Below are 21,869 nucleotides of genomic sequence, written 5' to 3' on the forward strand. Positions count from 1 at the left end.
GCAGGCCCACCACCCTCAGACCAGCACTTCTCTTCATCCACACGTCGTTACGGTTTCCTGCCTCCAGCGTGCAGCGGCGTGGAACCCTCGTTCACGCTGTGGCGTGGCGGATGAGGCCCTCGCTGGTAGACGGGGAAGCCCCATCAATATGATCAGTTTTCACTTCCTGCAGTGGAGTTCCGCTCTGGATTTCCTCTCTACTTTTAAGGAACTTCCAATTTCTGCTGCTTTTCTGATCATTTTTAACTGTTATTGTGACTTTGATGTTTTCTAATGATTTCTGCTCTTTTGTTGATACTTTGAAATATTTTTGTTCACAGTTTGATGTGTGGATCTTAACAGAGCAGGTCGGACACCAAGTCATGAGTCGACAGGATTTATTTCACCTTTGCTGTGCATCAAACAAGTCCGTTAAATAGAAATGAAGAGTATAACGCTCCATAAATACATATTTACATAAATAAAAATGAACAACCGCAAGTATTACTCTGCACAATAAATACACCGGTCTGTGATGAGACGGCCCTGAGGGTTGACACTGTCAATACAGGAAGGTTCACTCTGTACTTGGTACATACAGTTAAAGGAGACTCTGTCTGTTCTGGAGATGTGGAGACGTGGAGCGAGGCGGATCCTCAGCTCTCCTGCTGGATGATGAAGGTGCGCTCGTAGTCGGATTCCTCCTGGCTCATGCGCACCGGCTGGTCGTCCTGCGGCGCCGTGCTGATGTACCAGCCGGGGAAGCGGGCCGACGCCAGCGTGCTGAGGTTCACGCCGCTCTCCTCCTTGTGGAAGATGAAGCGCAGCTGGTCGCTCTCGGCCCCGATCCTCTGCAGGCTAGCTTTGTCCTCCACCTCCTGAGGACAGACGGGGTCCAGGTCAGAGGGAGTGGGGGGGTGGGGGGTGGGGGTGGGGGTGGGGGGAGCGTCGAGGCGGCGCTGGCGCCGGCGCCATGCGGTGGCGGCCTTACCTCCAGGTGCAGGGCGGGCTTCTCGCCGTCTTTGTGGCACGACAGGTAGAGGTTGGTGTCCTTGATGCAGAGAGCCACCGGCTTGCCCTTGGTGCTGACCACAGGCCGCACGTAGGTGGACATGTTTAGTTGGACTGAGGAGACAGCGGGGCTCAGGTCAGAGGTCAGAGATCAGAGGTCACGTGACAGGAGGCCGTGCGGTGGGGTGGGCGCTCACCTCTGCGGCTGGAGCTGCCTCCCTGCAGCAGCATGGCGTGCAGCTCCATGCTGCTCTGGACCAGAACCAGGCTCCTCTTCTGGCCGTCGGTCAGGCTGCAGTGGATCTGCCCCGTCCTGCTGAAGTGCGCTGGCGGAGCCGAGCTCCTCTCGAATATCTCCTGCTCTGGACGGGGAGAGAGAGGCACAGCGTGGCGTCACTGCCGTCTCCTCCGGGTCGGCCGCTCCTCCCGGGGGCTTACCTTCCACCAGGCTCTCCAGCATGATGCTGAGCAGGTGCTCGTCTCGGAAGTCGGTGCTCAGGACCGACTCCGGCCCGTGGCCCTTCAGCCTCTGCATGGCGATGACCAGACTGGCCACGTGCTTCATTGTGAGGGGATGATGGGAAACCTCCAAGTCCAGGCCCTCGGGCATCTTCGGGCCCCACAAGTCCATCTGGGCGTCCATCTTTTACTGAGTGGAGGGAAATCTGCAAGAAGACAGAACGTCAGAAAATCACTGGAAGTGAGCAGCTCTTCAGGAAGGACACTTGAGCGCCTTGTGTCCCCCGGAGACGTCTGTCCTGTCGGGCAGACCTGACTTCAGTTTGGATGTGAACTGATCTGACTGTCGGTGGATCGTCCCTTCTGTCTGGCTCCAGTGCTGAGCTGCAGCTGTGTGATGGAGAGGCGAGTTTACCTGCTGGAGGCTGGATCTGGATCTGGATCTGGATCTGGATGAGCGGGTTCAGGGATCAGGTAGCAGCTGCTGTCTGCCTGCCTGAACCCGCCGCCGCCTCTTTATACTGCAGTGCTGGAGGCTCCGCCTGCGTCACACAGGAAGTGGGACTCTCCTGCTCTGCGCTGATGAAATCCCGGACTTGCACACCGGCGCGGCCACATTGTGGTAATAACAGTGTTGCACTGCTGAGGAATGTGAAATCAGATTTGGCACAAGCTTTACACACCGAACCGCTTTGGGTTTTTTCAGCCTGAGATAAATCACTTTCTCAAAGACTGTATGAATGTCCAGGTTGTACATGCTACAGTGAGGACAAAATAAAGACTTCAATATCAGAAATTTGTTTTCACTCTTTGAATAACAACAATTAAACATCATTAGATACAATGCAGCACAGTAACACACAATCAGAAGGTTCATTTGTGATATAATACAATAAGATACAATCTAACACGGTACATTCTGATAAATGGTACATTTGTAGTCGGTAACTGATGTTGTACAACGCAATATGATATTCCAGACACATTACAACTCTAATAATACAACACTAAACCACACAATTGAATAGGATGAAAACTGACTGAACATAAAGTAGAAAATTCGGGATAGTAGCAGTAATAGTTAAAAAATCATCCATAGAGTTGCAAAAATATTTAATATATCAATAATTCAATTCAATTCAATCCAGCCTTATTTATGAAGTGCCAATTACAACATGGTTGTTTCTAGACACTTTGACAGAGAAACCCAACAGATGAGCAGCATAAGCGACTGTGGAAAGGAAAAACTCTCTTTTAACAGGAAGAAACATTTGCAGAATAAAGTAGCAGTAATAGTTAAAAAACATCAATAAAGTACCAACAAAAGTAAAAAAATATCCATAAAGTTCAAGTAAAAGTTAAAAAGTATTAATAAAGTACCGATAACAGTTAAAAAGTATCAATAAAGTACCGTTAAAATTGAAAAAGTATGAACAAAATACCAGTAAAAATTTAAAAGTGTCAATAAATCACCAGAACAAATTAAATTTGACACAATCTTATACAGTATGATCTGTCACAATTCAATACAATAAGGGTGATATGACAGTTTTGATATAACACAGTAGAATATGAATACAGTTTGAACAATAGTGTAAAACACAATGAATAACACTTGGTATCATGTCACATATGAACATCTGGATACTATGATATGAGGCAACACAACAATGTATGTTATGATGCAATATGATCAATATGAATAAGACAATATATTACTACTACCAGGGTGCAACTGGCCGTCACTTACAGTCAGCCAGGACTGGCTTTAGTGCACCATGAATACATGGTAATGATACGGTGGTGGTGATGTGATGGTAGTGATATGGTGGTAGTGATGTGATGGTAGTGATATGGTGGTAGTGATGTGATGGCAGTGGTATGGTGGTAGTGATGTGATGGTAGTGATGTGATGATAGTGATGTGATGGTAGTGATATGGTGGTAGTGATGTGATGGTAGAGATGTGATGGTAGTGATGTGATGGTAGTGGTATGGTGGTAGTGATGTGATGGTAGAGATGTGATGGTAGTGATGTGATGGTAGTGGTATGGTGGTAGTGATGTGATGGTAGTGATGTGATGATAGTGATGTGATGGTAGTGATATGGTGGTAGTGATGTGATGGTAGAGATGTGATGGTAGTGATGTGATGATAGTGATATGGTGGTAATGATGTGATGGTAGTGATATGGTGGTAATGATGTGATGGTAGTGATATGGTGGTAGTGATGTGATGATAGTGATGTGATGGTAGAGATGTGATGGTAGTGATGTGATGGTAGTGATATGGTGGTAGTGATGTGATGGTAGTGATATGGTGGTAGTGATGTGATGATAGTGATATGGTGGCAGTGATGTGATGGTAGTGATATGGTGGTAGTGATGTGATGATAGTGATGTGATGGTAGAGATGTGATGGTAGTGATGTGATGATAGTGATGTGATGGTAGAGATGTGATGGTAGAGATGTGATGGTAGTGATGTGATGATAGTGATATGGTGGTAGTGATGTGATGATAGTGATGTGATGGTAGAGATGTGATGGTAATGATGTGATGGTAGTGATATGGTGGTAATGATGTGATGGTAGTGATATGGTGGTAGTGATGTGATGGTAGAGATGTGATGGTAGTGATGTGATGGTAGAGATGTGATGGTAGTGATGTGATGGTAGAGATGTGATGGTAGTGATGTGATGATAGTGATATGGTGGTAGTGATGTGATGGTAGTGATATGGTGGTAGTGATGTGATGATAGTGATGTGATGGTAGAGATGTGATGGTAGTGATGTGATGATAGTGATATGGTGTTAATGATGTGATGGTAGTGATATCGTGGTAGTGATGTGATGGTAGTGATATGGTGGTAGTGATGTGATGGTAGTGGTAAAATGTAACTTTATTTCATACCACTAGATATGAATATATGATACCAAACAAAACCACTTGATAAATTTTGATCAGACACAATCCGACATGATCTGATCCCCGAACAATATGAGTGGTTGTGATTCCACCTGACATCATATGATCTGGAATGAATGAAAACGACCATGTGATCTGAAACCGGATAATGTGGTAATTATTAAAAGTTATAAGACGATTCCAGTGAACCAGATGGAACCCCCCCCCCCCCGCCGCCGCCGTGACTCAGACACCAGCAGCCTGCTGCAGGTGTCTGACTCACTACTGTTTTTACTGCATTTCCTCGTCTTGTTTTGACTTTGCTGCTTTATCTTTGATCTTATCAGAGTTTCTCTTGCTGGTGGTTCCCGGCATTGTGACGTCTCCCGCTGGCCCACGCTTCAATACTTCATTTACGTTGTGGTTACTGAACAAAAACGGCGGGGGCTGCGTTCAGGTACAAAAACAAAACATCTGGTTCCCAGACGAAGATGTGTGGGCAAGACAGTAAACGATGGATCCAATTCCACATTGGTTAAAAAAAAAAAAACCTGGTCCACTGACTCCACCTGTGCTCCATCAAGCACCCCCCCCCCCCCCCCCCCCCCCCCCCCCCCCCCAGGCTGGATTACTGCAGCTGCTATGAGGCGTGAATTAAATTAAATGTGAATGAAATGTAATTTTAATGTGAATAATATGTGATTTTATTATGATCTTATTGTGATTGTAATGTAAATTAAATGTGATATTTTTGTGGATGAAATGTGATTTTTATGTGAATTAAATGTGATTTTCTTGCGAATGAAACGTGATTTTGTTGTGAATTGAATGTGAATTGAATGTGAATGAAATGTGATTTTAATGTGAATGATCTGTGACTTTAATATGATTTTCTTATGAATGAAATGTGATTTTATTGTGATTTCACTGTGATTTAAGCTCTGAGCCCTGCTGTTAGCGGCACTGCCTCCCGGGGTTTCGGTGTTGCTACAGTCACACTCAGACTCTCGTCTCGTGCCAACAGGCGTTTCGAAACGACACCTTTGTGGACTTCAGGGTGCTAACGTGAGAACGGCCTGCTGGGAGACGAAGGTGTGATTGATGAGGGAGCGCCGTCAGACACCCGCTCGGTCTCTGGCCTCCGAGGGAAATCCGAGCTGATGAGGAACGGCGCAGAACCACGTCGCTCCACGCTGCCGCCGCCGCTTCGTGAAAAGTGTTGAAACTTAAACTGAGCGGTTTTACTGCTGCTTCTGTGAAAAACTCCAGATTTTCTGAACCGTTCAGTGAAAATCCTGTAAACAATACAAGAAGTCTGGAGGCGTGGGAGGAGCTGAAAGTCCACAACAATCCAGAAACAGGGTGTGACACACACACACACACACACACACACACACACACACACACACTCTTAAATCGGGTGAATCATCCGTCTTTAATGACTGCAGCTTCAGGAAGCGGCGGAACACTGATCCCCTCATGTCGACAGAACGTTCTCTCCTGTAGTTTTCCAGATTCCCAGAGTTTTGAATCACTTTCCGTAGATTCTTTGATCATACTGAAACAGATTTGTTCCCTTTTTCCTCATTGAGAACGTCACTGGAGAACACCGAGGTCTTCATACGTTCAGGAGGAACGGGACAAAAACAAGACTGTTTCCGTCTCACGAAGAGGACGAGGAGGAGGCTCTCGGTTCTCCCGGTTCCAGCCGTCTGAGCAGGTTCCACCGGCACTAAGCTCCACTTCCTCAAACCGGCCCGTCTCACCGTTACACACCGGCTGCATCACCGGGCGTGTCACTGCCCGGGGTCAGAGGTCACGGCAGGGAGCAGCATGTCACTGCCCGGGGTCAGAGGTCACGCCAGGGAGGGAAGAAAAGCACTAGCAGCCACTAACAAACAAACACACCACACACACACACACACACACACACACACACACACACACACACACACACACACACACACACACACACACACACACACACACACACACACACACACACACACACACACGTCAGAATCAACCACAAACTCTCAGATTGCATCATTTAACTTTTTCTCTGTGGAAGAAAACAGACTGGAAATGAAGAGACGAGTAGAATCAGCATTAAAGACACGAGGGACGCCTGGAAAACCACCGCATGGACTGAGGGACGCCTGGAAAACCACCGCATGGACTGAGGGACACCTGGAAAACCACCGCATGGACTGAGGGACACCTGGAAAACCACCGCATGGACTGAGGGATGCCTGGAAAACCACCGCATGGACTGAGGGACTCCTGGAAAACCACCGCATGGACTGAGGGACTCCTGGAAAACCACCGCATGGACTGAGGGACGCCTGGAAAACCACGGCATGGACTGAGGGACGCCTGGAAAACCACGGCATGGACTGAGGGACGCCTGGAAAACCACCGCATGGACTGAGGGACACCTGGAAAACCACCGCATGGACTTAGGGACACCTGGAAAACCACCGCATGGACTGAGGGATGCCTGGAAAACCACCGCATGGACTGAGGGACTCCTGGAAAACCACCGCATGGACTGAGGGACTCCTGGAAAACCACCGCATGGACTGAGGGACGCCTGGAAAACCACGGCATGGACTGAGGGACGCCTGGAAAACCACCGCATGGACTGAGGGACGCCTGGAAAACCACGGCATGGACTGAGGGACGCCTGGAAAACCACGGCATGGACTGAGGGACGCCTGGAAAACCACGGCATGGACTGAGGGACGCCTGGAAAACCACGGCATGGACTGAGGGACGCCTGGAAAACCACGGCATGGACTGAGGGACGCCTGGAAAACCACGGCATGGACTGAGGGACGCCTGGAAAACCACCGCATGGACTGAGGGACGCCTGGAAAACCACCGCATGGACTGAGGGACGCCTGGAAAACCACCTCATGGACTGAGGGACACGTGGAAATCCACTGCATGTGTTTCAGAAGTTTTCCGTTTCAGTTTTTTGTTCATGTTCAAACTGATTTGTTGACTTTTTCCATTTTGTTTCAGCGACTCCTTGAAGTTCGTTTTTTTTGGTGTGGATCTCACATCCTTTCAAAATAAAGCACCACGATGATAAAGCTCCATAGAAATATATCCCAGGTTTATTAAGAACGTTCTTCATCTTCAAAACTCATTTAGACAGAAATTATAAAACAGTATTTACACTTTATGGAGTCTTCAGTTAAATTACAGAGAAACAGTCGATCATTTCACCCCGAAAAAAAAAAAAACATCCGTCGCTCGGTTCCCCAATTTAACAAATAAAAAAACAAGTGTTTATCAAATCACTGACAGTGTTCTGAGGTACAAAATAAGACACAGACACGCACTTGCACACACACGCAGGAGAAGGCGGGGGAGGGGCCGATAGAAACAGTTCTTTGAAATGTGTGAGCTACAAAATAAAAGCGGAGCCCGTCTAGAGTGGAGAGAAGAACCTTCCGGAAAGAAAGAAAAGGCAACGAAACGGAGAATCACTCCAGTTTCTTCTCTCCAAACAGAAACGAGACGATGAAGCGGGAGAAACCGGAAGCTTCCTCCTCTGGTCGGCTCTTATTTTGAAAGGGTTCCGGCCCCTGCAGTCCCTTTCAGAAGTTTCCTGACCCATCAGGGCTCCGCTGCCGCTCTGAAGCTGAAGCTGAGAGTTTCCTGGATTTCACTCCGACAGGACGATTTTCACCTCATGATCCTGAAAAACCCGCAGAGACTCAGACAGGAAGTGAAACCCCGCAGCTTCAGTTTCAGTTCGGAGGAAGAGGAACTTCCTCAGCAGTGGGAAAAACTGCTTCACGCCACGTTTCCTGATGGTCTGGACCTGAACCCGGACCCGGTCCAGACCCGTCCTGCAGTGTCTCCCGTCGTCTGTAGTGTAGATCTGTGTTTCTGGAGCTGCTCCGGCCTGAACGGCTCAGGCTGCTCGCAGGTTCAGCTCAGCGTGAAGTGGTTTGGTTTTCTGGGCCCTCAGGTCCGACCCTCAGTCTGAACCCTGTCCTGGCGCCGGCCGGTTCGGACTGGGGGCAACAGCAGGGGCTCCGAAGGTACAGTAGATCTAACCGGAGTGTTGACGTGCGCACACTCTCACTCACACACACACACACACACTCTCACTCACACACACACACTCTCACTCACACACACACACACAGTCTTTTAAATTTGGCGTCATGATGATGTGTTTGGCTACAAACGTTACCAAGATCAAGAACCCTCGAGTCTCTCTCTCTCTCTCACACACACACACACACACACACACACATATATATATATATATATCAACATTGAACTGAATAAATAAAGTCTTTGATTTTAAAGTATTTTCTCGTCAGGAGGTGATCAAACTTCCCTCTTTTGGTTTTTTTCTGTTCCCACCAGTTCAGGTGACGGCCCAGTTTGGTCTCTTTAACACACACACACACACACACACACACACACACACACACACACACACACACACACACACACACACACACACACACACACAATTAAAAAGCGGGCTCCGTCCTGCACATCTGTTCAGGTCCAGCAGGGGGCGCCAAAGGTTAACGTACCCAAAACATTCATCTTATTGATTGTCTCAGAGCAGACAGACTGTCCACAGCGCAGACAGACTGTCCACAGAGCAGACTGTCCACAGAGTAGACACTGTCCACAGAGCAGACTGTCCACAGAGCAGACTGTCCACAGCGCAGACAGACTGTCCACAGAGCAGACTGTCCACAGAGCAGACAGACTGTCCACAGAGCAGACTGTCCACAGAGTAGACACTGTCCACAGAGCAGACTGTCCACAGAGCAGACTGTCCACAGAGCAGACTGTCCACAGAGCAGACAGACTGTCCACAGAGCAGACTGTCCACAGAGCAGACTGTCCACAGAGCAGACAGTCCACAGAGCAGACAGACTGTCCACAGAGCAGACTGTCCACAGAGCAGACTGTCCACAGAGCAGACAGACTGTCCACAGAGCAGACTGTCCACAGAGCAGACTGTCCACAGAGCAGACAGTCCACAGAGCAGACAGACTGTCCACAGAGCAGACAGTCCACAGAGCAGACAGACTGTCCACAGAGCAGACTGTCCACAGAGCAGACTGTCCACAGAGCAGACAGTCCACAGAGCAGACAGTCCACAGAGCAGACTGTCCACAGAGCAGACAGACTGTCCACAGTTCAAACAGTCCACCAGCGGTGAATCTCTTTACAGCTCAGGGGAAAAAGGCTCGGGGCAGGAAACTGGGAATTGAACCCTCAAACAGTCACGTGGAAAATAAACGGTGTCCCTGCAGGAGACGGCGATCTGGACCGATCAGGTGATCAAAACCGGATCCTCTGAAATGATCCATGGAGCCGAGACCACGGAGACGTTCCAGTCAGTTCATCCCAGACCGGAGCTGCAGCGGGAAAAACAGTCGCATTGGACCGGTTCAGACCGGTTCAGACCGGTTCAGACCGGTCCAGACCGGTCCAGACTGGTCCAGACTGGTGCAGACTGGTTCAGACTGGTTTAGACTGGTTCAGACCAGTTCAGACCGGTTTAGACCGGTCCAGACAGGTTCAGGCTGGTCCAGACAGGTTCAGGCTGGTCCAGACAGCCGCCTCCCTCCAGGTCAGACTGGACTCATCTCAACGCTTCAGTTAAATCCGACATGTCAGCTTCAGAGGACGAGCTGCTCTCGTCTCTCAGTCTGGAGTGTTGACCGGTCCTGACCTGCCGGGTCCTGGGGGGACCGGGGTGATCAGGGTGACCGGGGGGACCGGGGTGATCAGGGTGACCAGGGGGACCAGGGCTCCCTGGATCATCAGGAGGATCAGGACTATCAGCTGCGGTTTCTGCTCCACAATAAAGTCTCTTCTCCACATGAATGTCTTCATCTGGACTCCCGTCCTCTTGGTCTTCTAGCTGTATGGGGGGGGGGGGTGTGCTACACATGCGGCGGGCGTGAGCAGTCTGGGGGGGGCAGTCTGAAGGGGGGGCTCTGGGGGGTTTCCACCACACTTGCATGTATGTACATTATAGAGGGGCGGGGCAAAGAGGAGGAGGGCGGAGTCTCCCTGAGTCTGTTTAGGGACAGTGAATTAGAGACACACACACACACACACACACACACAGACACACAGACACACAGGCACACAGACACACAGACACACACAGACACACACACACACACACACACACACACACACACACACACACACACACACACACACACACACACACACTCCTCTCCTCCTCCGCACACACCCGGGTGCAGTAGTGCAGGTGTGAGGGCGGGTGGGGATGTGGATCGGGGGCTGTGGTCTTGGGGTCTGGGGGGGTCTGGGGGGTCAGACGCTGTTCTCCAGCCCGCCGTGGTGGTGGTGGTTGGCCGTGTGCGGCGAGTTCTGCTCGTTCAGCAGCAGGGTGGTCTCATCCGGCCCGTTTTCCGTGGGCGTAGGTTCGACTCCCAGGTCCATGATGGTGGGGTCGGTGGCAGCGGGGGCGGGGGCGGGGACGGGCTCCTGGGCCGGGGGGGTCTGGTCCAGGCCCGTGCTGTTGTGGCCGCTCTCGGGGGACTGTGGCGTGCTGTCCAGGCGGGACGCCATCAGGCCGTTCTGGTACTGAGCTCGAGTGATCTGAGGAGAGGAATCAGAACTTAATGTCTGTCCATCCATCCATCCATCCATCCATCCATCCATCCATCCCTCCCTCCCTCCCTCCATCCATCCAGTGCATGATGGTCCAGGATGAAACAGGACAACATCATCTGCAAAAAGCAGATGAAATCCTCTGGTCCCTGAACCGGACCCCCTCCGGCTCCTGGCTGCTCCTAGAAATTCTGTCCACAAAAATTCTAAAACAGAACCAGTCCAAAGTTCAGCCCTGCCGGGGTCCAACATGCACCGGGATCAGGTCCGACTTACTGCCAGCAAGGCGTACCAGACTTCTTCAGTCCTGCAGAGACCGGACGGCCCTGAACAAGGAGCCCCGGACTCCGTACTCCCAAAGTCCCCCCACAAGACACCACGAGGGACGCGGTCGAACGCCTTCTCCAGGTCCACAAAACACATGTGGACTGGTTGGGCGAACTCCCACGAACCCTCGAGCCCCTATGGAGGGTATAGAGCTGGTCCAGGGTTCCAAGACCCGGACAAAAACCACATTGTTCCTCCTGGAACCGAGTTTCAGCTATCGGTAGAATCCTCCTCTCCAGGACCTGGATCAGTTCTCGCTGGGGAGGCTGTAGCCCTGGTCTGGCTCGCTTTTCATTGACCTCATATTAGCTTTACTCTTTGGGCCTTTATTGTGGAGAACTGTGAGGACCTGGGTCGGTCCATCACGGTCCGCCTCAGGTCCTGGCGGTTCTCCACCATCGGGGCCCGCCCCCCCCCCCCCGCGGCGAGAGCCGGTACCTTGACGAACTGCAGGTCGGTGAGCGCCCGGACGTAGAAGTCGGGGGTGTACTGCTGCGCCGGCGGGCCGCTCAGCTGGCTGCTGCTCCCGCTCGCCGACAGCGACTCGGTCCGGTCGGCGCCGCTCAGCGAGGCGGTCCGGTTCAGGCCGCTGAGGTGGGACGGCGACCGGAACTCTGCGGGGTCCGAGAGAAGAAACCAGACTTCCTGTTAGCAAAAGAGGCGGATCCGCGGGAATCCAGGAAGCCGTTAGGTGAACCGTTAGTGACTCGGACGAGGCGAAACACTCGCTCAGCACCAGCCGCTGACTTTACGGTGTTAATCTTCACTCCGGGCTGAGTTAGCGGGATGCAGGCTAACAGGCTAGCATGCTAACAGAGGTGGATCAGTGTTTCTAAACGAAACGTTTTCCGCTGCGGTGCTGAACCGAGTGGAGCTCGGACGAACGTCTACCGACGGAGACGGTCGCAGGTTTTCCTCGTCGACACGTCGGATTTACCTGGAAAACTTTTAACCAATCATGTGACAAAAACTACAAAACAGAAGAACAGAGAGGGTGAAGCCGGGAAACAGTTCACAGGAATTCAAGACCGTCCACAACTCCAGAGGTTCTCCACCTCTGCTGCCACACGGAGAACCCACAACGTGCCACACACACACACACACACACACACACACACACACACACACACACACACACTGGACCGGGCGGGCTTCATTACCGGTGGGGGTGAGTCTTCCAGCAGGGGGCCTCAGTGAGTCATAGGAAACAGTTTTACCTGGACAGGTCAGCTGGGTTAGCTTCCATTCGGCGAACGGTTAACGGCTAAGGGCTAACTACAAACAGCTAATGGTTAAGAGCTAAATGCTAACAGCTAACGGTTAACAGCTACAGGTCGGATTTTTAATGTATCGTAGGTCCAGAAGGAAACATAAAAAAAAAAAAAAAAATTTCTAGTTGACTGTTTAACTAATGTGTTTCATGCTAATGTGTTTCATGCTAACGCGTTAGCTCCAGTCAAAACCACAGGACACAAACATTTCTATATTTTTTACAAAAACCTTTCTGGAAAAGATTCAACTGACGAGCTGCGTCTTGAAGAAACGTTTCCTCGTTTCTGTGAGGTGATTATTAATTATATTATTATTATTATTGTTATTATCATCATGATCAATCTCATTCCAGATCATTAGAGTGTGAAAAAAATAGAATTCAAACTCATTATTTTCAAAGGCTTTAAAATAAATAATAAAAAAGTAAGAAGTGAAAAAGTGAACGTGACAGGACAAACGAGTCGCCAACGTTTCGCTTTATCTGCTGGAATCCACCGTCAACAACAACAACTACAATACATCCATCATCTTCATTTTAAAAACAATAATCAAATTTTTAAAAATGTTCACTCACTGTGAAAGTTTAATTCATCAGAATAAAAAAATGCTGATAATGTGATAAAACAGCAATAATCGGCCTGCTGATGACAAACAGGTTAACGAGAGGAGAAGCTCCGAACATCAGGATTTAACTCATCGTTCACAGCGAAGACTGACGTTCATGAGGATAAATAAAATAACAGAATAAAACTACTTTGTAGTCTTTATCTGAGAGAAGAATCAAACCATGACGATATCGGAGCAGTTTTAAATTCTCCACTGAACAGACATCCAGCTTTATTTGATCTGAAATGTTTTTAATCATGAAAAGTGAGACTGGAGGAGCTCCGACCAGGACCGGGACCAGGACCGGGACCTGGTCTCAGGACTGAGGCGGATCAGGATGGGATGGGGGTCAGTGTTTAGAGGATGGATTACTGAAACGGTGGAATCCAGGTGTGAAGAGAGGAAAGTTTAAAACAGAAGCAGGACTGGAGTCCTGGAGGTTCTGGTTCCACTCTGACGGTTTGGTCCCTGCGGAGAGCTGAAGCTCTGGCGGGACGTTCCTGTCGTCTGACGGTTCTTCACCGTCATCATGAACAGAAACAACCGTGACTCTGAGCAGAACTGAACTGATCTGAGTGGAAAACAGGAAGTCACTGAGCTTTTCAGAGTAAAGCCAACTAAAGCTTCAGGACAGTTTGAGTAAACAGAGTTTAACCCTGACCTCTGACCTCCCGACCTCCGACCCCCCCACACCCACCCCTCCTGGTTAACTGACCCGACATGCCGGCGTTTACCTGGCAACCGAGAGAACAGAGAAAACCTCTTAAAGGAGAGGAGGCGAGGACGAGGAGCAGCCACTGAGAGGAGGAGGAAGAGAGAGGAGGAGGAGGAGGAAGAGGAGGAGGAAGAGAGAGGAGGAGGAGGAGGAGGAAGAGAGAGGAGGAGGAGGAGGAGGAGGAAGACAGAGGAGGAGAGGAGGAGGAAGAGAGGAGGAGGAAGAGAGAGGAGGAGAGGAGGAGGAAGAGAGAGGAGGAGGAAGAGAGGAGGAGGAGGAGGAGGAGGAAGAGAGGAGGAGGAGGAAGAGAGGAGGAGGAGGGAGGAGGAGGAAGAGAGAGGAGGAGGAGGAGGAGGAAGAGAGAGGAGGAGGAGGAGGAAGAGAGAGGAGGAGGAGGAAGAGAGAGGAGGAGGAAGAGAGAGGAGGAGGAGGAAGAGAGGAGGAGGAAGAGGGAGGAGGAGGAGGAGGAGGAAGAGGAAGAGAGGAGGAGGAGGAAGAGGAAGAGGAGGAAGAGAGAGGAGGAGGAGGAGGAAGAGGAGGAGGAGGAGGAAGAGAGAGGAGGAGGAAGAGAGGAGGAGGAGGGAGGAGGAAGAGAGAGGAGGAGGAGAGGAGGAGGAAGAGAGAGGAGGAGGAGAGGAGGAGGAGGAGGAGGAGAGGAGGAGGAAGAGAGAGGAGGAGGAAGAGAGAGGAGAAGGAAGAGGAGGAAGAGAGAGGAGGAGGAAGAGAGAGGAGGAGGAGAGGAGGAGGAGGAAGAGAGAGGAGAAGGAAGAGGAGGAAGAGAGAGGAGGAGGAAGAGAGAGGAGGAGGAGAGGAGGAGGAGGAGGAGGAGAGAGGAGGAGGAGGAAGAGAGGAGGAAGAGAGAGGAGGAGGGAGAGAGGAGGAGGAAGAGAGGAGGAGGAGGAGGAGGAAGAGAGGAGGAAGGGAGAGGAGGAGGAAGAGAGAGGAGGAGGAAGAGAGAGGAGGAGGAAGAGGAGGAAGAGAGAGGAGGAGGAAGAGAGAGGAGGAGGAGAGGAGGAGGAGGGAGAGGAGGAGGATGAAGAGAGAGGAGGAGGAAGAGAGAGGAGAGGAGGAGAGGAGGAGGAAGAGGAGGAGGAAGAGGAGGAGGAGGAGAGAGAAGGAGGGAGAGAGAGGAGGAGAAGGAGGAGAAGGAGGAGAAGGAGGAAGAGAGAGGAGGAGGAGGAGGAGGAGGAAGAGAGGAGGAGGAGGAAGAGGAAGAGGAGGAAGAGAGAGGAGGAGGAGGAGGAAGAGAGAGGAGGAGGAAGAGAGAGGAGGAGGAAGAGAGAGGAGGAGGATGAGGAAGAGAGAGGAGGAGGATGAGGAAGAGAGAGGAGGAGGAGAGGAGGAGGAGGAAGAGAGAGGAGGAGGAAGAGAGGAGGAGGAGGAGGAGGAAGAGAGGAGGAAGGGAGAGGAGGAGGAAGAGAGAGGAGGAGGAAGAGAGAGGAGGAGGAAGAGGAGGAAGAGAGAGGAGGAGGAAGAGAGAGGAGGAGGAGAGGAGGAGGAGGGGAGAGGAGGAGGATGAAGAGAGAGGAGGAGGAAGAGAGAGGAGGAGGAAGAGAGAGGAGAGGAGGAGAGGAGGAGGAAGAGGAGGAGGAAGAGGAGGAGGAGGAGAGAGAAGGAGGGAGAGAGAGGAGGAGAAGGAGGAGAAGGAGGAGAAGGAGGAAGAGAGAGGAGGAGGAGGAGGAGGAGGAGGAGAAGAGAGGAGGAGGAGGAAGAGAGAGGAGGAGGAAGAGAGAGGAGGAGGAAGAGAGAGGAGGAGGATGAGGAAGAGAGAGGAGGAGGATGAGGAAGAGAGAGGAGGAGGAGAGGAGGAGGAGGAGGAGGAGGAGAGGAGGAAGAGAGAGGAGGAAGAAGAGAGAGAAGGAAGAGGAGGAAGAGAGAGGAGGAGGAAGAGAGAAGAGGAGGAGAGGAGGAGGAGGAGGAGGAGGAAGAGAGGAGGAAGAGAGAGGAGGAGGAAGAGAGAGGAGGAGGAAGAGGAGGAAGAGAGAGGAGGAGGAAGAGAGAGGAGGAGGAAGAGGAGGAAGAGAGAGGAGGAGGAAGAGAGAGGAGGAGGAGAGGAGGAGGAGGGAGAGGAGGAGGATGAAGAGAGAGGAGGAGGAGGAGGAGGAGAGGAGGAGAGGAGGAGGAAGAGGAGGAGGAAGAGGAGGAGGAGGAGGAGGAGAGAGAAGGAGGGAGAGAGAGGAGGAGAAGGAGGAGGAGGAGGAAGAGAGAGGAGGAGGAGGAGAGGATGAAGAGGAGGAGGAGAGGAAGAGGAGAGGATGAAGAGGAGGAGGAGAGGAAGAGGAGAGGAAGATGAGAGGAGGAGGAGGAGGAGAGGAAGAGGAGAGGAAGATGAGAGGAGGAGGAAGAGGAGAGGAGGAGTCAGTGAGAAACAGGAAGTTCTCTGTCTTCAGTGAATCTGAGGTTCTTTTGATGCTTGAAGTGAAAACTGCTGACAGGTTTACAACTTCCTGAAAAATACTTTTACACGGGAACAACAGAAAGGACTGGGACTGGGACCAGGACCGGGACCGGGACCAGGACCGGGACCAGGACTGGGACCAGAGTGATGGAAACAAAAGAAGGAATGGAGGAGGAGGAGCTGTACACCAGGACCAATGGAATCAACAGAATGAGTCTCATGACACACACAAGACACCAAGATAAGGTGACACACACACACACGCACAGTCTTGTATTTCTATCCTTGTGGGGACCGTCCATTGACTCCCATTCATGTCTAGCCCCTAACCCTGACCCTTACCCTAACCCTAACCCACACCACAACAAAGCCTAACCCTAAAGAAATGTTTTTGCACTTTTACTTTTTTCAGTAACAACAACATGGTCAAGAAAACACTGTTTCTCCTACTGAGGACCGGAAAAAGGTCCCCACAAGGCACGTCGTTCCACGTTTTGCTATCCTTGTGGGGACATTTGGCCCCGACAAGGATAGAAATACAAGAACACACACACACACACACACCACACACACACACACACACACACACACAACACACACACACACACACACACACACACACACACACACACACACACACACACACACACACACACAGTTTCTTCCCACTGTGTCTCTGGTTCAGTGACTTATATTTCAAAGTTAATGTTATTTAATGTTATTTGACGGGTTTTACAGGGAAACGGTTCAAACCGTTTTAATGATCATTTATGAAGTTCAGGTTGTTTTTACAGGAGAATTCAGTCCAGATCATTTGAATCAGTTTGAGGTTAAAGGTTAATGAGACGTTCCACTGAGATCCAACAGGACTGTGATCCTTCAACATCTTTCCAGAGAACTTCAGAGAATTTATTTACGGATCCTTCAGCTCAAGATTCATCTGAGAGTAAATCCAGTAAAGCCCTGGAACCGGATCCCCCAGGTGTTCCAGGGTCAGTCCAGGTCAGGACTCCCATCAGGACCTGCATCGCCACACGCTGTCCAGCGGGTGGAGCTGTTTGACCGTCCCCACTGCTCTGACTGTGCACACCAGGGGTGTTCAACCCGCGGCTCTGGAGCCACACGTGGCTCTTCAGGCCCTCTGTGGCGGCTCCATGAAGCCTTCACCACAGGATACATTAATAAACATTTAACTGATTTTATATTATCATATGATCCGTCACTCCTGGTTCAGAAAAAGTTCAAGTAAAATTTGGAAAAATAGCAAAAACCACAAGAAATGAGAAAAAACGATAGAACAGCTTAAAAAACCTGAAATGTCTCCAATTTATAACATAAGAAAATGAAACATGGCAGGAAAAAAAGGCAGAGAAAACTGTTTAAAAAGAAAATGTCAGAACTGTCCACAAAAAAAACCTGAAAGGAACGAAAACTGGTTCAACGTAATCAAATGTTCTGTTCTGAACCGCAGAGCCCGGTTCTAGACCAACGTCAGGATCTCCACAACATATCGATCCCTGATTGGACGGGAGCTGCGGATCCTCCGGAGCCTCAGGCGGAGGCCGAGCTGCTCCGCCCGCTCACCTGTCCTGAGGACCTGAAAGAAGACGGCCGGGAGGCGGAGACTCACCCAGGGTGGGGGCGCTGAGCGCCATCACGCCGTAGAAGGAGAAGGGTCCCGTCTCGAACTTCATGTTCTCGTTCCCCGCCTCCACCTCCACCCGGCCCTGACACACACACACACACACACACAGACACACACACACACAGGTCAGTCTCCAGCCGTCCTTCAGAGAGGAAGTGAAGGTGTTAGCTTTAGCATTAGCAGCAGCTAACGTCAATCAAAACGAACAAAAGCGGTGAACTCTGGTGTTTCTGCAAAAAATGGGCTGAATGAATGGCTGATCAACAAATCTAGTTTTTCCAGACTGGAAGATCAATAACATCCGTCACTCTATTTCTTTATTTCGGAGTGTTTTAATTAATCGTTTAATTAAAGTCAAACTGAAGCTGAGAGGAGCTCAGATCGTTTCTTCCTGTATGAACCGAGGCGGTGCGGCCTGTAGGGGGCGCTACAGCCTCCGCTGGTCCTGACCGGACCCTGAACAGGGACCCTGACGGGGTTCAGGAGGCCTCTGTGTTGGTTCAGAGCGCCGGTCCGACCAACGCCGCTGGAATGTGTGAACTGCAGCAACAACACGGCACAGTTAATCCTCTCACACACACACACACACACACACACACACACACACACACACACACACACACACACACACACACACACACACACACACACACACACACACACACACACACACACCACACACACACACACACACACACACACACACACACACACACACACACACACACACACACACACACACACCCATAACAGGTGGTCAAAATAACAGCGTGTCAGAACAGCCGACGCTGGCCGACGGCGTTCACTGCAGAGCGTCTGTGTTTCCATGGTTACGCTGAAGTCCGACGTCCTGTCGGTGAAGCGGTGGAGGTTTCAGGCGGGACTTGAACGGAGCTTTGAGGACGTCCCAGAACACCACCGGCTACGTTCTCCAACCGCAGTCCAGAGGATGTCCTCCGTCTGGTCGGGTTCTGGAGCGTCGGTTCTGACCGACGTCGCTCTCTTCCTTCTCTTCATTCTGTTTGTTTCCTTGTCTCTCTTCCTGTCTCTCTGTCCCACGGTTCGATGCCGGACAGGACGGGTTTGAGGAGCGAGGCCAAGAACTGAGCTCGTCTCTGAAACTGTCTCGTCGGAACACAGTAGAGGACGGGCACAGCGCCGACGGAGCGGCTGATGGCGCCGACGGAGCAGCTGATGGCGCCGACGGAGCGGCTGATGGCGCCGACGGAGCGGCTGATGGCGTCGGATGAAACCGAAGCGAAATGACGAGAACAGACTCCAGACTTTCTCTTCCAGCTGGAACGACGAGACAAAAGAGCAAATGGAAGAAAGCTCACATCGCTTTGTTCTATTTTAGAGCGAGTCGAGTGCCAGTTCAGAAGGCGGGTTTGTTTACAACGGGGGGTGGGGGGGCGGGGGGTTGAGGTGGAGGGGGGGTAGGAGTGAGCTGCTTTCACCACAAACACTGAATTAAGCTCACAACAAGTTGCAGCTCCTCAGAACCTCAGTCGACACAAATCAGACCTGGTTCCAGCTGAAGAACCACTGCTTCAGAACAGACGACGTTCAGGCACAAACCAGACTTTCTACAAACCAACTTCAGTCTCCTCCACCTCAACGACCCCTCGGTAAACCAACCAACCACGAGGTCAAACTGGGTCACCAAGACGAACCGGGTCGTCTTTCAGCGTCAGAAAACTGCCACCTTGAAGATGAACAAGTCCAGTCAGCTCAGACGTTCTGTCCATCAGGTTCTCCAGTGTGTGGCTGCACAGCAGGCCTCATGACACCCGCGTTCCCCTTCCACACCGACGTACCGAGGTCTGCGGACCGCTCGTACGAGCAGCGCTAACCCGGTTCGGTGGACTCCGTCTGGTACGGGACTCCATGAAATGCGTTGTGGAATGATCCCAAACCAATACCAAACCAAACCAGTAAGCCACGTTACGAAGATTTCAGAGACGTCTGAAGTCATGTTGGGACTGGATGAGGTAGGGTAAAACACTAACAGTCCAAGTTCAGAGAACCACTAGCAGGACCCCCTTTTTTAGTTCTCGTCTGACTTCCGAATGAACACGAAGAGACGCTGCTTATTGCAGACTGATCTCGGACTGTTCATGTAAAAACCTGCACCGCCGTGCACTGCCGCCGTGCACTGCCGCCGTGCGTCAGTATGAAAGGGGTCAGAGACAAGCCAGTGGACAACCCAACGGAGAATCGAACGGACGACCCAACAGTCTTACCAAATGGATAATCTGAAACCTAAACCAAATGTACAACCCAAAACAATGAACCATCCAACGGGCAAGCCAACGGGCAGCCCAATGGACATCAAATGGACGTGAATCAGGAACGCCACTCGAGCTTTGCTGGCTGAATATTTAAAGGACTGATCAGTTCTCTGACTTCATCCGGCCTGAGCGCCATGCTCGCTGGTGTCTTTACTCTGAGGTGCTCTGGAACATTCCAACAGGACACGTAAAGGTCGTTCAATAATCAGTTATTCGAGGTTGTTCCGGTCTGGTTCTTGAGGGCCTGTGACCTCAGGATGACTCTGGGAACGGGTCCCTGGCCCTGCCGGTGTGCCTTTGCTGAGATTGCATGTTCCACTCAGCCTCACCTGCTCCGTTCACCCCACAGGACTCAACCAGCAGCCAGTGAATAGGTCAGAGGTCAGACGCCTCGTTCAAGGACGACTGGCTGCGGAAAGAGGAGTGGACAGTCAACGGAGGACCTCCGGGCCGTCTCCGGGGTTCTGGTCCTGAGTACTACAGAGCTGGAAATGCTGCTCTGCAGTCCGACGGGTACAGTTCAGCAAGAGGAGGCTCAAGATGAAAAAAAAATCTGTCGTTGAGGCTGCGGTGAGTTTCAAGTTAGACGCTTCCGCCAAACGACCAAAGTCAGTTCACCTCCAGGGCGTTCCGACAATATAATTAGGAGTTACTGAAGTGAAAGGATTCCAAAACAAACCAAGCCCAAAGAAAGAAGTGTCATAAAGTTAAAAAACATGGAGAGTGGAGAGAAGGGGATCAGACATGGAGGAAAACCCAGAACTGGATGGACGGCCCCACAGCAGAAGGTCTCTGGCCTGGAGAGACAGACAGAGCCGTCTGGAAGCGACGGTACGACGCCTCGTCACGGTCATCCTTTTGGCAGAGGTCAACCGTCTTCACTCAGTGTGTCCCTTGAAGGACACGAGGGGGCTCAAAGACCCCGATCACCTCTGGACATACGGTCCATTCTGCCGGTCTGTACTGTCCAGCTGGGGTCAAATATTTAACCTGTGAGGACAGACAGAGGACAGAGAGGACAGAGAGGACGGCAAAGGAACGCCGAACGACGGAACGCAGCTGTTTGATTCAAAGGGAGGCGTGGGGGAGGGGAGGAGAGGAGAGAATAGAAACAGAGGGAGGCGGCGGGCCAAAGCCCGCCGGTCGGACCGGTTCTCCCAGGTCTGTGCTGACGCCACGACAGCAGCGGCGGCGAGCCGCTTCAAACCCGATCCCTGAAGTCCCAGACCCAGAAACTGATTTCCCTGAAGTCAAATCAGACAAACGAGCCTTCAGCTCAGGAAATCTCCCGTCAAGCTGAAACACAGACGGCCGTCAGGACGGCCGGCGTGGCGGTGAGGCTGGGGGAGGCGTGGCCTCCAGGGCGCCAGTCGCGACACGCAGTACGGTGACCTCCGGCCGACTCCTCCCAAACCCGTCCAAACCCGTCCAAGCGGTTTCTGCTCCTTTATTCAGCGGATAATAACTCAACGGACCGATCGCCTGCTCCTTGACGACAGTCCCAACGATCCAACTCCACACAAACGGGCTGCTTCTGAAAACTCCACCTTGTGGTCCAGAGTGGAACTGCAGAGCAGAGGAAGCTAGCAGTGAATCCGTCCTGCTGTCCTCACGCCGGG

At 51.3% G+C, this 21,869-nt stretch overlaps 2 protein-coding genes across 2 annotated transcripts in view; both read right to left on the reverse strand.

The window, feature by feature from the left end:
• Positions 1-360: 360 nt before the first annotated feature.
• On the reverse strand, positions 361-1,933 carry LOC115398200 (interleukin-1 beta-like). Its single transcript, XM_030104872.1, has 5 exons — positions 1,865-1,933; positions 1,429-1,655; positions 1,188-1,352; positions 971-1,104; positions 361-857 (listed from the first exon to the last, which is right to left on the reverse strand). Exons 2-5 carry the CDS (start codon positions 1,631-1,633, stop codon positions 636-638), a joined length of 726 nt encoding a protein of 241 aa, XP_029960732.1. The 5' UTR covers positions 1,634-1,655; positions 1,865-1,933; the 3' UTR covers positions 361-635.
• A 7,480-nt stretch (positions 1,934-9,413) lies between these two features.
• The window catches only part of LOC115397565 (metal transporter CNNM4-like), a 27,730-nt gene continuing 15,274 nt past the window's right edge, over positions 9,414-21,869 (reverse strand). Inside the window, exons 5-7 of the mRNA XM_030103923.1 lie at positions 17,945-18,041; positions 11,762-11,937; positions 9,414-10,984 (exon numbers count right to left, since the gene is read on the reverse strand). Coding sequence (XP_029959783.1) covers positions 10,697-10,984; positions 11,762-11,937; positions 17,945-18,041 — 561 coding nt within the window. The 3' untranslated portion in view covers positions 9,414-10,696. The remainder of the gene's footprint in view (positions 10,985-11,761; positions 11,938-17,944; positions 18,042-21,869) is intronic.

This window comes from Salarias fasciatus, chromosome 12 (genome assembly GCF_902148845.1).
Source record: "Salarias fasciatus chromosome 12, fSalaFa1.1, whole genome shotgun sequence".
Taxonomy (NCBI): Eukaryota; Metazoa; Chordata; class Actinopteri; order Blenniiformes; family Blenniidae; genus Salarias; species Salarias fasciatus.